Here is a 15,913-nt window from a genome sequence, read left to right as displayed (position 1 = left end):
ACATCGTTATGACTTAATGGACCACTTCTATAACTGGTGTACAAGGAAATATTTTAGTAGGACAATTGAAATGCATAAGATACATACTCGAACCATATAAACTCATTGGCCACTTATCTCCAAGATGGCCCAAATTATCTCAAACTGCAAGTCATCGACGACCTTGGGTTTGAAAATAACTATCCAAAGTGGAGTCTCTCAAAGAGGTCCGCAATGCACATTCGCCCCATTTTGCTCCTGAAACACTTCCTCTCTCAATGGAGGAAATACACTAAGCCTTCTTCCTAACAGATGTAGAAAGATGGGGGATATTTTGATCTCCTTCCAACCATCTTATTCTACACTGTTGATGCCAATGAATCTCCTCTTGCTTTAGCAAAATCTCATAATCTAACAAACTACAAGCCCTATCCACAATTTGCTTTTCAGCAAGCCCTTGGACATCTTCCTTATGGTCCAGGACTTGCAACTCCAGCGAAGCAATCTTCTTCCTGTCACCGGACCCACTCCTTCAACATCTCTTTCAAACTCCCTGGTTTATTAGATGAATGAAGACCAGCCCATCCAACCACATAAGAGGACTCTGACCAAATTCTGACCATGTCTTGAAATTCCCATGCTTCCAACCACAAATTCTTGAACCTGAATGATGCAAGTCCAAAAGACAAGGACCAAGCATCCAGTAAAATGGGAACATGATCAGATTCGGTTTTAGGGTAGCTACATCAGTATTATAGAAACGTTTGTGCCCCACCCACTTAAAAGTCGAAACTGATCCAATCCAATCTAGACATGGCTGGATTCACCCCAGTGGACCATGTAAACAGTGCCCCTTGCAAAGGCACATCCACCAAACCCATGGCAACTCACCAAATCTGAAAAGCACCTCACACTAGCTATGATTCTACACCTCGTCCACCTTTCATGTGAAAACAAATGACATTGAAGCCCTTACCAAGTAACAATAGCTCATCCCACCTTGGCTTACTCCATACAATTCTGCCCAGAACCTCTCTCACCAAAATCATTAGGGTCATATACAGACATGAGAACCATATCAATCCATCTATCACACTTGAAAATTTTATAGATAACAACAATTCCCCTTCCTTAGTCAAAACTTGTGAATCCCATAACATCAAGATACCCCTCGTGCTCGCCTGAGATAGAACCAAATCCGATACCTCTTTTAATGAACCCCATAACGCCCTCACCGACACCCTATCAACAGCCCCAACTTTGGTTCCTACAACATAGTCACCTCTCACCAATGCTTTTGAAAAAGTATCCTCACATTCCTCTTTTACTCCTAGTACCCTGAACACCGGATGTCCCACAATAATATCTTCATGCAAAAAATCTTCCTTAGAGGCTCCTACCCATTCGTATATCTCCCTTCCAAACCCTCCTCCACCTTTAGTTCTCTAGCTCCTCAATCTTTTCCCTTCCCACCCTTGCCTCCATTTTTCTCTACAATGTTGTACAATTGCATTCCTACCTTTAAATCAACTTTACCCATGAACTCGGGCAAGATCCCCTTAATTATGTTGAAATCTCCTTCTTCATTCTTCTAACAGTCTGATACCTCATCATATCATTTCTCTTCTTCTCCTCTAACAACCAACAAATCAGAACAAGATGACGACTCACTCAAGTTTTATACACAGTGGCCATGCTGTTCACAAACTGAAATACCAATAGTATCTCCTCCCAAGGAATAGAGCACAATGATTTAAACCCAGCCACATTATTCTCTTCCCCGCTGCACCCTAGTACTGTATTCATACTTGACTCTAAGTACTCAGTGAGCCTCATTGATTGGACATCATGAATAATAATCCATCCCTTTATAGACTTTTGAATCCCTTCCAAAAGCATTTCATAAGCTCCCAAAAACATCATAATGCTCTCATCCGCTATATCTTGTTCATTTTTCTCAATTAAACACCGCCCTTCTCTTCATAAATTTCAAGTTTGCCCCTCACTAGTGGGTCTCCCAATCATTACAAACAATCCCATCATTGTCAATTACCTCTGAATCCCTCCCAATAAGTACTTTTTTCTATATAAAGAACCCTCTCTACGCTTCATAAATTTCATCAATGCCCCTCACAGCAAATGGTATCCCAATATCATTAGAAAGAGGCCTATCATTATCAGGATAACCTCCATGTCCCTCCAAACAATATTTCAAGAACCCAATTCATAATGAGACCGACCAAAAGGCATAATATCCATACTGCCCTTGCCTTTTTCGAAAGAAAACTCTTCTTCCTTAGTATTCTCAGGACATCAATCCCCCAATTGGAAGACTTGTTCAAAATGGCGACCTCAAGGTACTATTATTCTTCTAGTTTATGTTGATTACATTGTCCTCAAAAGTGATAACTGAGAGAGTATTGCAAGTCTCTAGTGCTACCTGCATCATAAGGTTGACATCAAGTATTTGACTCCCTCTATTTCTCGGTATTGAGGCAGTTTAACCACGACGAGGGTTCTTCATTTCTGAACATAAAAATGCTCCCTATCTACTTAAAGAAATTGAGAAGCCGGCATTGAAACCTATTGACTCACATAGTAAGTTGCTTCTAGTACTCCTTTGGAAGATGTAGAACAATATCAGAGACTTGTTGGGAACCTTGTCTATTTGATGATTATTGGACCTGATAAACTCATGATGTGGCTATTGTTAGTCGATTCATATATGTACCCTAATCTACACATATGAATGCTGTCACCAGCATCATGCACTATCTCAAGGCATCTCCATGGTTAAGAACTTATGCTTCCCCGTAGTGCAAGACTTGATTTATTGGGACACTCTATTGCTGACTAGGAAAGTGTAGGATTAACATAACGAGAATCAAAGAGAAAATGTAAGGTTAACTTAAAAGAATTTCAAAATCTAATAATTATCAAAAAAAACAAAGGAACTTTTTATAAAAGCTGATAAACCAGAGTTTTGCGCATTTACATCTTACGGATCCTATTCAAACGCATATTTTTAGAGACAAAGTGCCACTATTACCAAAGAATCTCTTTTAAGAAGTTCTATTATATCAATAGCAACTATATTTGAAATTATAATGATCTAAATACATATCAAGAGGAGAGAAGAAGCTTTCATCTTATATTGCATGAATAATTCATTGCAATTCATTAGTGCTAATGAATAGCACCTATCAGACATATCTTAACATTATTGCCACCTGTTTAGAATGCAACTTTTGGAGCCTAGGTTGTGCTTTGGCAATGCATGAGACTCTAGTTTGTTCTTTGGCAAGAGAAAACTTTGGAAGTGATTGTATACACTCTGAGACCCGAACATCAGATGTCAGATAATCCAAGATTGTTGATAAGCATTGCTCAACAAGTACCATGCCTTTATATGCTATTTGATGGAGCAACCTCATGACCTCAAAACTTCCCCATATCACCATTTACAGTAAAATGCTTCAATAGTAATTCATATATTATAGCATCCGGTAAATCACCCTTTACAATCATGCTCGAGCTATCACTCTGCTTCATCCATTAGCCTTGCCAGGAAAACATATATAGTACTACAGAATATGTCATCATATTAGGAAAGAGACTTATTTGGATCATATAGTTAGCAATTCCTTTGCAACTCGATGCTTCCTTGATTTACATTCTCCATCAATCAGCATATCAATGGTCGACATTAGATTTGCAAAACGTTCATTCATCCGGTGAGCTATATAGGCCAAATATGCTGTCTCCTTAGTCCTACCATCCTTGCAAAGACCATCGATGAATGCATCATTATGACATCGTTTGGTTGACACCACTTTTCCCAGTTTCTTATTAAAATGACAATTCTTCTTTCACCTTATTTCTTTTGCATAGCACATTTGTATATGACCACATCTGCATTGCGATATATCTCCTCCAACAAAGACATTGCCTCGTCCATTCTCTCATCCTTGCAAAGACCATCAAGGAGTGTCCTATATGTGACAACATCTGGTTGACATCCTATTTTCCCCATTTCTTTGTGCAAAGCCAAGGCTTCTTCCACCTTATTTCTTTTGAATAGTGTATTCATAAGAGTGTTATATGTGACAACATTTGGGGTTAAACCATTGTGATACATATCCTCTAACAAAGACATTGCCTCCTATGTTCTCTCACCCTTGCAAAGGCCATCAAGGAGTATGCTGTATGTTACAACATTTGGTTGATAACCTCTGCTCCCCATATCTTTGTGCAAAGCCAAGACTTCGTCCATCTTATATCTTTTGAAAACTACATTCATAAGAGTGCTATATGTGACAACATTTGGGTTCAAGCCATTGCGAAACATCTCCTCTAACAAAGACATTGCCTCCTCCATTCTCTCATTCTTGCAAAGACCATCAAGGAGTGTCCTATATGTGACAACATCTGGTTGACATCCTATTTTCCCCATTTCTTTGTGCAAAGCCAAGGCTTCTTCCACCTTATTTCTTTGGAATAGTGCATTCATAAGAATGTTATATGTGACAACATCTGGGGTTAAGCCATTGTGATACATCTCCTCTAACAAAGACATTGCCTCCTCTGTTCTCTCACCGTTGCAAAGGCCATCAAGGAGTATGCTGTATGTGACAACATTTGGTTGATAACCTCTCCTCCCCATTTCTTTGTGCAAAGCCAAGACTTCATCCATCTTATTTCTTTTGCAAAGTACATTCATAAGAGTGCTCTACGTGACAACATTTGGGTTCAAGCCATTGCGAAACATCTCCTCTAACAAAGACATTGCCTCCTCCATTCTCCCACCCTTGCAAAGACCATCAAGGAGTGTGTTATATGTGACATCTGGTTGAAATCCTATCCTCCCCATTTCTTCGTGCAAAGCCAAGGCTTCTTCCACCTTATTTCTTTTGAATAGTGCATTCATAAGAGTGTTATATGTGACAACATCTGGGGTCAAGCCATTATGAAACATCTCCTCCAAGAAAGAAATTGCCTCCTCCATTCTCCCATCCTTGCAAAGACCATCAAGGAGTGTACTATATGTGACAACATCTGGTTGACATCCTATCCTCCCCATTTCTTTGTGCAAAGCCAAGGCCTCTTCCACCTTATTTCTTTTGCATAGTGCATTCATAAGAGTGCTATATGTGACAACATTTGGGTTCAAGCCATTGCGAAATACTCCTCTAACAAAGACATTGCCTCCTCTGTTCTCTCACCCTTGCAAAGGCCATCAAGGAGTATGCTGTATGTGACAACATTTGGTTGATAACCTCTCCTCCCCATTCCTTCGTGCAAAGCCAACGCTTCTTCCACCATATTTCTTTTGAATAGTGCATTCATAAGAGTGTTATATGTGACAACAATGGGGGTTAAGCCATTGTGATACATCTCCTCTAACAAAGACATTGCCTCCTTTGTTCTCTCACCCTTGCAAAGGCCATCAAGGAGTATGTTGTATGTGACAACATCTGGTTGACAACCTCTCCTCCCCATTTCTTTGTGCAAAGCCAAGGCTTCTTCCACCTTATTTCTTTTGCATAGTGCATTCATAAGAGTTCTATATGTGACAACATTTGGGGTCAAGCCATTATGAAACATCTCCTCCAAGAAAGACATTGCCTCCTCCATTCTCCCACCCTTGCAAAGACCATCAAGGAGTGTGTTATATGTGACAACATCTGGTTGAAATCCTATCCTCCCCATTTCTTCGTGCAAAGCCAAGGCTTCTTCCACTTTATTTCTTTTGAATAGTGCATTCATAAGAGTGGTATATGTGACAACATTTGGGGTTAAGCCATTGTGATACATCTCCTCTAACAAAGACATTGCCTCCTCTGTTCTCTCACCCTTTGCAAAGGCTATCAAGGAGTATGCTGTATGTGACAACATTTGGTTGATAACCTCTCCTCCCCATTCCTTCGTGCAAAGCCAAGGCTTCTTCCACCTTATTTCTTTTGAATAGTGCATTCATAAGAGTGTTATATGCGACAACATTTGGAGTTAAGCCATAGTGATACATCTCCTCTAAAAAAGACATTGCCTCCTCCCTTCCAAAGACCACCAAGGAGTGTGTTATATGTGACAACATTTGCTTGACATCCTATCGTCCCCATTTCTTTGTGCAAAGACAAGGCTTCTTCCTCCTTATTTCTTTTGCAAACTGCAGTCATAACAGTGTTATATGTGACCACATTTGGGATCAAGCCATTGTGATATATCTCCTCCAACAAAGATATTGCCTCCTCTGTTCTCTCACCCTTGCAAACGCCATCAAGGAGTGTGTTATATGTTACAACATTTGGTTTACATCCAATCGTCCCCATTTCTTTGAGTAAATCCAAGGGCTACTTCCACCTTATTTCTTTTGCATAACGCATTTATAAGAGTGCTATATGTGACAACATCTGGTTTCAAGCCATTGTGATACATCTCCTCCAAGAAAGACATTGCCTCCTTTATTCTCTCACCCTTGCAGAAGCCATTGATGAGTGTGCTATATGTAACAACATTTGGTTTACATCCTATCTTCCCCATCTCTTTGTGCAAAGCCAAGCCTTCTTCCATCTTATGTGCTTTGCAAAACCCATTGATCAGAGTGTTAAATGCAAAGACATCGGGGTTCAGGCCATTGTGATACATCTTCTGTAACAAATGCATTGCATCTTCAGTCTGTCCCTCTTTGCAAAGACCATTCATGAGTATGTTATAGTTCATGGAATTTGGTTGACACACTCTCCTTCCCATTTCTTTGAGCAAGGCTATAGCTTCTTCCACTTTATGGGCTTTGCAAAGCCCATTGATCCGAGTGTTAAATGTATAGATATCAGGCAAAAGCTTGTAACTCTCCATGCCATGGAAGATCTCTATCGCCCTAGCGACTCGCCCCTCATTCCACAGTCCTTTCATCACCATAGTCAATAGGATAACAGAGAGAGGGTAACCAAGCTTCTGAATAGTACCGATAGCCCCAAGTACCCAATGGGTCCTCTGGAATTGGCAAAAACACTTGACCAATGTGTGCAACATTTGAATATCAGGTGAAATTCCGGCTCCAACAATGGTTTTATACAGAGACAGAGCCTGGTCTGGTCTCTTGAAGGACCCCAACAAGAGATTAAGGGTTGAGAGAGAGGGTTTGATTGAGGATTTGAGCATTACTTTGAAGAGAGAGAAGGCCTCTTCCAACCCACCATTTGTTCTCATTTGGCAGAAACACTGGATTCGCCTCTTTATCACTCTCCTTGCACTCACTGTATCTGAATCGATTCTTCTCTCAACAACAGAGGAAGAAGAGTGCAAAGCTTTTGAAGAGAGAGAATGCAGAAAGGTTGGCGGCGAGGAGTTGCAGAAAACAGTAGAAGTGGCCATAGCTTGGCAAGCCCACGCCCGTATAGAACTATATTAAGCAAGGAACTCAAGGAGAAGGATGTTGATCCGAAGCCGAAGACTTAATAACCAAACTATTTTCTTTTCTTTATTTTTCCCTTGGCAAGAATAAGTTGATTTAATGATCAACATTATTTTTCAATAGTTTTATTTTTGTTTTATTGAAGTCAGTTGGGACAGTAGAAATTTCAGTCATAGAACCAAGTTTAGTTGCGGAAATGCATGTAATAATCCCATTTTTCAATGGATGAATAAAGTTGGAGTTTTGAGATATTCAAAATTTTGCTTTATGCTCTACTCGATCTCTTTTTTTTTATTGCCCCCTGTTAGGGGGTTCTTTGTTCAACTTGTACGTGTGCAATTGATTCGTCGAAGTAGAGTGCGATGCCCTCTTTGCACACACCTTTCAAACTGAATTTTTATAAACTCAGCCCCTTAGTTTTAGGGTTTTTGTCTCAAATTTTTGGCTATTGGGTCATCGTACACCACACTGGAATGAGCTTGCCTCATTTTGCCTCAGGGGATCCAGTCGAGAGAAAAATGCTCCCAGACTAGTCAATTTCATCATTAGCGAGGTCCACTCATCTCCTATATGTGGTAGTTGGTAGTACAACCATATAATGCCTGATTAGTTTCAAGCCTTCATAATAGGCATAGGAAGTTGGCTTCGAGAATGAGGCTAGATGACTAACAGTTTAACCTCTTGTAGTGATGGAGGAAGTCCTTTCTAAAAAGGTTTTGAAAATGGATGATTTTAGCTATTAATTTGAAAATGCTTTTTCGAAAGGGACGGGCCTTACAGTTTTGCCACTTTGGTGGTCATTTTCTTTATTATGTTTTGCCCAAAGATGATGAATGGATTTTTTTGTGGGATCGTGAGAACTCAAGGGTCTCGAAGTTATCTTTTTACCTTTGGAGCTTTCATCGTGTGCTTTGCGAGTTCATGGAGAGTTCTCTGGATTCTTGCCAGGCTTCCATCTTAGAGAGGTCTCGATGTTCTTCCAGGGTTCGTCGAAATCACTTCAGTCTTCTATTCATGTCACCCTCCCACATCTTTCTGAGTTGGATCTATTGGGAACCTGCAGGGTATAGGAGGAGTCTTCGTCCTCAGGGTCTGCTTGTGCAGTTTTGTTGGAACTTGCAAGTACTTGTTTGTACTTGAGTGTTTTGAGTCGATAGCTCCTTTTTGGAGATTTTTTTTTTATCTTTTTCTCTTTTTTTTTTTCTTTACATGTGATGCCTTTTCAGGTTTTCACTACGTCCATTATTATTACTATTATTATTTCCATTTTTCCTTTGTGGTGCCTTTTAGGTTTTCACTACGCTTTTGAGCCCGTTATGGGTAGTATTTTTTGAGATACATCGCATTAATGGGGTCATTGAGTTCGTACCCCTCCTGATTTTTTATCTTGTAAGAATTGCCTGTGTGTACTCGGGTTATCACGATTGACCCCTCCCAATTAGGTTTGAACTTGCCTAAAGGGTGTGGATTTGCAGGAGTGTAGAAGATTTTCTTGAGTACCATGTCCCCTTCTCTGAATTGTCGAGGAACAACTTTCCTTTGGTACGCCCTCTCGACTCTACGCTGGTAAGCAACGATATTTTCTGTTGCTCATAGTCGTCTTTCATCCAAATTAACGAGGGTAGTGATTCGTGCTTCAATCTTTTGTTCCTCATTTGAATTTTTGTGAATAAGGACTCGGAGAGACGGTATCTCAACTTCAATTGGTAGCAGTGCTTCCATACCATATACCAATGAGTATGGGTCATGTCAGTAGGAGTCTTCTCAATTGTTCGGTAGGCCCATAGCGCGTCATTTACCTTTTCGTGCCAATCTTTGCCACCTTCTATTATTCTATCTATAATTCTGAGAAGTCCTTTGTTTGTGGCGTCTGCCTGTCCGTTTCCTTGAGGGTAGTAAGGTGTGGAGAATTTCTGTGTTATCCCTAACGTTTTGCACACCTTAGTGACCTTTTCATTTTTTAAATTGGACTCGTTGTTAATAATGATTGACTCAGGGACACCGAATCTGAATACAATATTGTTTTTTATGAGATGAGCAACGTATTGTCCCTCAATTTTGACAAATGACACGGCTTCTACCCATTTGATGAAGTACTCTGTACCGTTAATATAAAACAGTGGCCGTTTGAGGCTTTTGGTGATATCATTCCAATGATATCAAGACCCCACATGGCAAAGGGCCATACGGGCGGTGTTGAGTTGAGTGGTACGAACGATGCATGGATGAGGTCTTCATAAAGTTGACATTTGGGATACCTCTTGACGAACTTCCAACAATCTTCGGCCATGGTGGTCCAGTAATAGCCTTGGCGTCTTATTTTCTAAGCTAAGGCGGCTGCAACAGAATGACCTCCTTCATTGTGTAACTCTGTCAATACGTGGTCAATTTCTGGCTGATCGAGATTTTGTAGAATGATGCCATCGAAGGATTTCTTGAACAGGAGATCACCTCTTACTAAGAATCCCATATAGAACCATTGAAGGGCTTCTTTATCCTTTTTGATGGCTAATTCGAAGCACAACCTATCTTTTAGCAGGGACAGAACATCGTGGAACCATGGTTTTCTCTTAAGTAGCGCATCTGAAGCCACAAAAGACACCTCTTCCCCCTCGTTCTCATTTTTTTGTTCTATTTCTTCTTTGATTCTTGGTGAGAAAGAGTCATGTTTATTCCTGATGTAGAATGGCAGCGTGGTGATTTCTGGAGGAATATCAACCATTGAAGCAAGGGTCGCAAGGGTGTCGACGAACCGATTATTTTCCCTAGTTATGTGATGAAAGTTGATTCTCTTAAAATATGAGATCATCTTTTCCACCTTTTCTTGATAGGGTTTGAGCTTTTCTTCTTTCACCTTCCAAATCCCTTGAACTTGGTTTATGACGAGTAAGGAGTCACCTATCACTCGTATTTGCTGAATTTTCATTCCCATGGTGTTCTCGAGCCCGCCTATCAAGACTTCATATTCAGCAATGTTATTAGTACATGGGAAATTCAATCTGATAGCTGTTGGCACTAAAATCTTCTCGAGTGAGCATAATATGACTCGTACACCTGACCCGTATTCATTCCTTGCACCGTCAAAGTATAGCTCCTACATTGAGTCCTCAACTGTAAAGAGGTTCTCATCAGGGAGATCTGTGTTGACGGGAGTGTTATCTGGCAGTGCATGTTCAGTTAAGTGGTCAGCAATGCCTTGTCCTTTGAACGATTTTTAGTAACATATTTGATCTCGAACTAGCTCAATAGCATTCTCCACTTCCCCAGACGTCGATTAAGGACTGGTCTTTCTAATAAGTACTTGAGTGGATCTATTTTTTATATGAGCTTGACTGAATGAGATAAGACATAATGTCTTAATTTCTGTATAGACACACGAGCGTCAAGCAGTGCTTCTCCACATTCGTGTATGTTGTCTCATAGTCGACCATGCTTTTGCTGACGTAGGATATCGTTTGTTCTTTTCCATGATCATCATATTGTCTTAACATTGCCCCCATGGTCTTGTCTGTCACAAATATGTAAAGGAATAGGGGTTTGTCTAGATTAGGAGGACTAAGGATGAGAGGTTTGGTTAGGTACTTCTTAATTTGATCGAACGCCTCTTAGCATTCATTGTCCCATATGAATGGGGTATCCTTCTTAAGGAGTCTATTGAACGTGCGCACTTATCCGCCAGTTGTGAAATAAAACGCCTTATGGCTTATATGCGACCTTGAAGCCCACGGATTCCTCTGATGTTCCAGGGAGGAGATATTTCAGTGATGACTCGTATTTTGGATGGATCCACCTCGATGCCTCTTTGGCTCACTATAAATCCTAGTAATTTGTCGGATTCAACTCCAAAAGCACATTTCTATGGATTGAGTTTGAGTTGATGTTTCCGGAGTCTTTCAAAAATGATTCTCAGGTTGGTGAGATGATCAGACCTGGCCTTTGACTTGACCAGAATGTCATCGACATAATCTTTCATGATGGTGTCCATCAAGTCGTGGAAGATACTGGTCATTGCCCGCCGATAAGTTGCCCCTAGATTTTTGAGGCCGAAGGGCACGGTAGCAGTAGGTTCCCCATTGCGTTATGAATGCAGTCTTGGTTTAGTTTTCTTCTGCCATGAGGATCTGGTTGTATCTTGAGAAGCCGTCCATGAATGACAACATCTCGTGCCCCACAATGTTGTCGACCAAGACATCTATGTTTGGTAATGGAAAATTGTCTTTGGGACATGCCTTGTTAAGGTTTTTGTAGTCGACACACACTCGGATCCTTCCGTCTTTCTTACGTACGACCATTATGTTGGCCAACCATTTTGAGTAATCGATAGGGGTAATGAATTTCTCCTTGAGCAGTTTGTCGATTTCTTCCTTAATTTTGAGCTCAAGGTGGATCTTTTGACGTCGAAGTTTCTACCTTACAGGCTTTGCTCCTTCATTGAATATTAGGTGATATTGCACCAATGTGAGATCTAGCTCTGGCATATCATCGTCTAACCAGGCAAAGACATCTCGATATTCCTTGAGAAAGGAAATCATATTTTCCCACTCTTCAGGAGATAGGGAGGTTCCAATTTTGGTTAACCTTGAGTCATTCTCAGTTCCTAGGTTGATGTCGATTTTCTCTTCGATGATAGCCATTGGGTCACCATCGAACCTCTTCTTGAATTGCTCAATATGAGAAGTAAGTTCCTCAGGTTGAGTGATTTCTTCAGACTCTTGGCTCTCTTGATCTTCGTCTTGGCCATCCAATTTGTCGTCTTGGGTAATGTGCACCGTTATTGAGCTATCTTGTGTGTTCGCCGTTTTCGAAATTTCTTTTTCATTATCAGTCTTATCATGTTTTGAATTTTCAATGGATTTTGAAATAACACATGAGGTGTCCCTTATGGGACTCGTGAGAGAAATGTTGGGGACTGGACGCCCACCCTACGCCTATCCATTTTTTGCCATCGGGACTTGAAGGTACCGCTGGTATGCTTCAAGCGATTCGCGAGATAGAGGAGTGATCAACCAATTCCGTTTCTGGGTTTGAATAGGCAGATAAGCACGCTTGGCTGTGTTAGAGCCGGTTGTGCATACCTTCAAATCCAGGTTAGCAAAAAGGTCTTCAATTCCCAATTCTTGTGTGTGTTAAGATGTGGAAGAGGAATTCCCGACCATTGGGGATTCAAGGATCACCTTTGGCCGTTTTGAAGGACAGGCATCTAGAGGATCGAGGCTTTAAATGCCTCTAGATACAAAACTCGGATGGCTTGAAGGCTATATCTGGCTTTGAAAGAAGGTGAGAGAACACCCGAGTCCTCTTCGATCCCCATATTCAGTTTTGTCTTGGAGTGATTCAGAAATTGCCTCCGTTATGCCTTGCCCTTGACTCCCCAAGCCTTCACCTGGTTGGAAGCCTTGGGAGAAGAGCATGAACCACGCTTCAAGGGACCTGAAGCCCCATCGATGCGGATGTTTATAAAATTTGAGGAACAGGGTCGCTGGCCTCTAAGCGTAAGGTGGCACAATCGGCTTGCTCAAAAGAAGCGAGCGGGATTTCTCCGAGCTCGACCCCCTATGTATACTAGGATTGAGAAAAGCAGGGGCTCCAGCACATACCTTCGCGACCCCGTTTTTCGTTGGAAATTTGAGGCATTGATGGAGCGTAGATGCGACCATGAGGTTTTCATGCAACCATAGTCTTCCTAGCAGCATGTTGAATAAAGGTTTTATGTCTAAGACATAAAACTTTGTCACTTGGACAATCGGGCAGATCTTAAGTATGAGAGGCAGTATGCCTTCAACTTGTCTCTTGGTCCCATCGTATGCAGTGATAGTTAGTTGGCACGGCTCGAAGTCATTCGAGCTTTTGCCTATCTGCTTCACTGTTTTCATAGGGCATATGTTTAGGGATGCCCCATTGTCAACAAGCACTTTCTGTATTTCATATCCTCGCATGAAAACGGTGATGTGCAGAGGTTGGACATGAAAACGGTTGAAGCTATTTGGGACGCCATCGTCCGTGAACACGATTGGCATTGGCACCATCAGTTGGTTGATCATGTCGCACAACTCATTCGGCTGTGTGTTGCTTGGAATGTGTGTCTTAACGAGGACCCTTTCGAACTAGGCCCTATGTGCTAGTGAGTTGGCGAGTAGCTCCAAGATGGAGATTTGAGCTTGGATCTTCCCGAGATGAGCTGGTAGATCGTAGGTGGTTGCGGATCCTCGAATTTCTTTATTCGTCTCCTGATCTGCGACCCCTACCGATTGTCTAGCTTTTGAGGTGTTTCCCATTCTTTCGTCGAGAGTGTCGGCCATCAATTGAATGGGTTTGAACACTCGACCTCTTCAAGTTAGTGAAACAACCTCGCCAGGCTGAAGCTCGATAGGGTCAGCTCTAGCAAGAGTAATGGGAGACATTGGGGTGTTGGCCCCTTGTTTGGGAGATGACGCATTTTCATTGGTTCTAACCATATCGATCTCTAGTGTGTCATCTTCATCATATCGATCCCATTTAGGTGGATCGTCGAAGGTTTGAGGTGAAGAGCTTCCTCTTAGAAGATGTAATAAATCTTCTTCAGGTTCTTGGAGGTGATGATGGCAAACAAATATGAATTGACTCGGATCATCTTGTTCGTCTCCACTCTCAACCATGTGAAGGACGATGTTCTCTTTCGAGTCATCTTGAGCTCCCATCTTTTTAGTCGTTGTGATCATATTTTTAGTGAGAGGGTTTGTGAAGATACTCATCTTTTGGTTATTCTTTCAAGCGTAGGCTCTAGGCAGACCCCTTCTATTTTGGTTCTGATTTTTGTGCTGAGTGGCTAAACCTTGGTCCGGTCTGTTAATGACAATCTCATTAACCTGAAGCCTTCCCCTTGTTATTATTCTTGCTCTTATTTTGGGGAATTTTTATAGGTTTATTAATTTATTATCAGGCTTGGTGCTGAGGGGCATCCCTCTGGCCCTTTCATGTCGCGCCACCCGCTCAATCATAGAGTCAAAGGAGTGGGGGATAAGACCTTGGCTGAAGAAGGTCCTATATTCGAGAGAGATGTTCTCTAAGGCCATGGAGATTTTGGCTGGGTCTATGAGAGGACATTCTATGACTTGCATCGCCGACTCGCGAAATCGACAGATGCAATCCTCGAAGGATTCTCTTGGGTTTTGTTTCGTTGCACTGAGCTCGCCCAGAGAGAGAGATCTTGGTGTCGTCCCACAGTAGTGAGAGACGAATAGGTTGAACATTTCGTTTGGAGTGATGTGTGGTTGAGCGGACATTGTTATCCGATGCCAGTTCAAGGCTTCACCAGTCAATGTTTGCGAAAATATAGCCTTCAGTTTGTCAGGCCTATCTCGCAAAGCACTCATGGAGAGGAGGTATGCGTTGACGTGAGCATCTGGATCACTCTTCCCATTGAACTTGTTTCAAAATTCTAAGACAACAAATCCCAAGGGAAGGTCCTCCATGCCTCCAAGGGTCTCTTGAACATAGGCCTTTGGGAGTAGAATTTCATGCATGCCCATTCTTACGACCATATCCCGCATCGCTTTTAATGTGCCTTCTTGTTGAGTGTTTGGCATGATAGTAGACCCACCGGTCGATGGGTTCCCAAGCTGATAAGTCGAGACTTGGGGTACCTATTGGCATGCATGGGCCTGAGATTGATGAGCCGCAGTCACCGGGGTGGTTTGATACATTTGTGCCTGAGGGATGTATTGACCTATAGGTATTGCCACCGGTTGCGAAAGTTGCACGGTTTGTTGAGCCGGATGAACTGGAGGGACCGATTGAAGAATCGACTGACTTCATCGTGCTAAGGGTTGACCTATACCACTAAGTTGGTTTGGCATCGATACATGAGCTGGGGCATGAACAGTATAACCTAGGTCAACTAGACTTTTAAGCGCAGTTTGGACGCCTATAGGGTTGATCTAGATTGACACCTCTGCTCCGTACAGTGTTCAGAAGATCATTAGTTGTACTATGGTGGCTCGAGTTGGGTTAGATCCCCTAGACCTAGGTGGATCTAGATTTTGACACCGCCGCACCCCAGAGTTATCTCTGTTCGAGTTGTGGGAATTGGCGTTAGATGCTACATGAATTTCTTCCCTCACTCGACTTCTACTTTGTTTGCCTAAAATTCCTTGTAGGACGGTACCTGGCCAGACCCCTTGACTATTCAAAGTTTTTCGGGCGAAGCCGACTTTTTGGGCCACACAGATTTCAGGACTGGGAGTGGACCCTTGGGACTCCGCCTCTAATTGAAGACCTGGGCATTGGATAATGGATTTACCTGAGGTCTGTCGATAATCTCAAGGGATCGCAGCATACCGGTCCTTAGGTTTGGGCAGGTTAGGCTTAGAGTTGCCCCTGTAGCGATCATCATAGTCTCCTTAAGTGACTGACATGGTGATTGCTCTTTGGCTGGATTCTAGAATCTAGACTTAGGTAAGAGCTAGAATCGACAACCTAGAGTAGACCTAGCCTGACTCTAAGGGCAAAACCTTGACTGAGACCTAGGCTAAGGCTAGACTA

The 15,913-nt window shown here is 42.0% G+C and overlaps 2 protein-coding genes and 2 pseudogenes across 3 annotated transcripts in view; all 4 read right to left on the bottom strand.

Moving 5' to 3' along the window:
• LOC18424924 (chitin elicitor receptor kinase 1-like) overlaps window positions 1-15,913 on the bottom strand; it is a 41,639-nt pseudogene that overhangs the window by 20,395 nt on the left and 5,331 nt on the right. The window lies entirely within an intron of this gene.
• LOC148780104 (uncharacterized) lies at window positions 4,056-5,965 on the bottom strand (annotated as a pseudogene).
• On the bottom strand, window positions 5,964-6,308 carry LOC148780103 (uncharacterized). The gene has a single exon (XM_088850132.1). The coding sequence runs from the start codon at window positions 6,306-6,308 to the stop codon at window positions 5,964-5,966; it is 345 nt and encodes a 114-aa protein (XP_088706258.1).
• Window positions 6,289-7,353, bottom strand: LOC148780102 (uncharacterized). The gene has a single exon (XM_088850126.1). The coding sequence runs from the start codon at window positions 7,351-7,353 to the stop codon at window positions 6,289-6,291; it is 1,065 nt and encodes a 354-aa protein (XP_088706252.1).

Source organism: Amborella trichopoda, chromosome 10 (assembly GCF_054954075.1).
Source record: "Amborella trichopoda isolate Santa Cruz 75 chromosome 10, AtrichopodaSantaCruz75HAP2 v2.0, whole genome shotgun sequence".
Taxonomy (NCBI): domain Eukaryota; kingdom Viridiplantae; phylum Streptophyta; class Magnoliopsida; order Amborellales; family Amborellaceae; genus Amborella; species Amborella trichopoda.
Note: the sequence above shows the minus strand (reverse complement) of the source record. Positions and strands in the feature narration are given on the sequence as shown.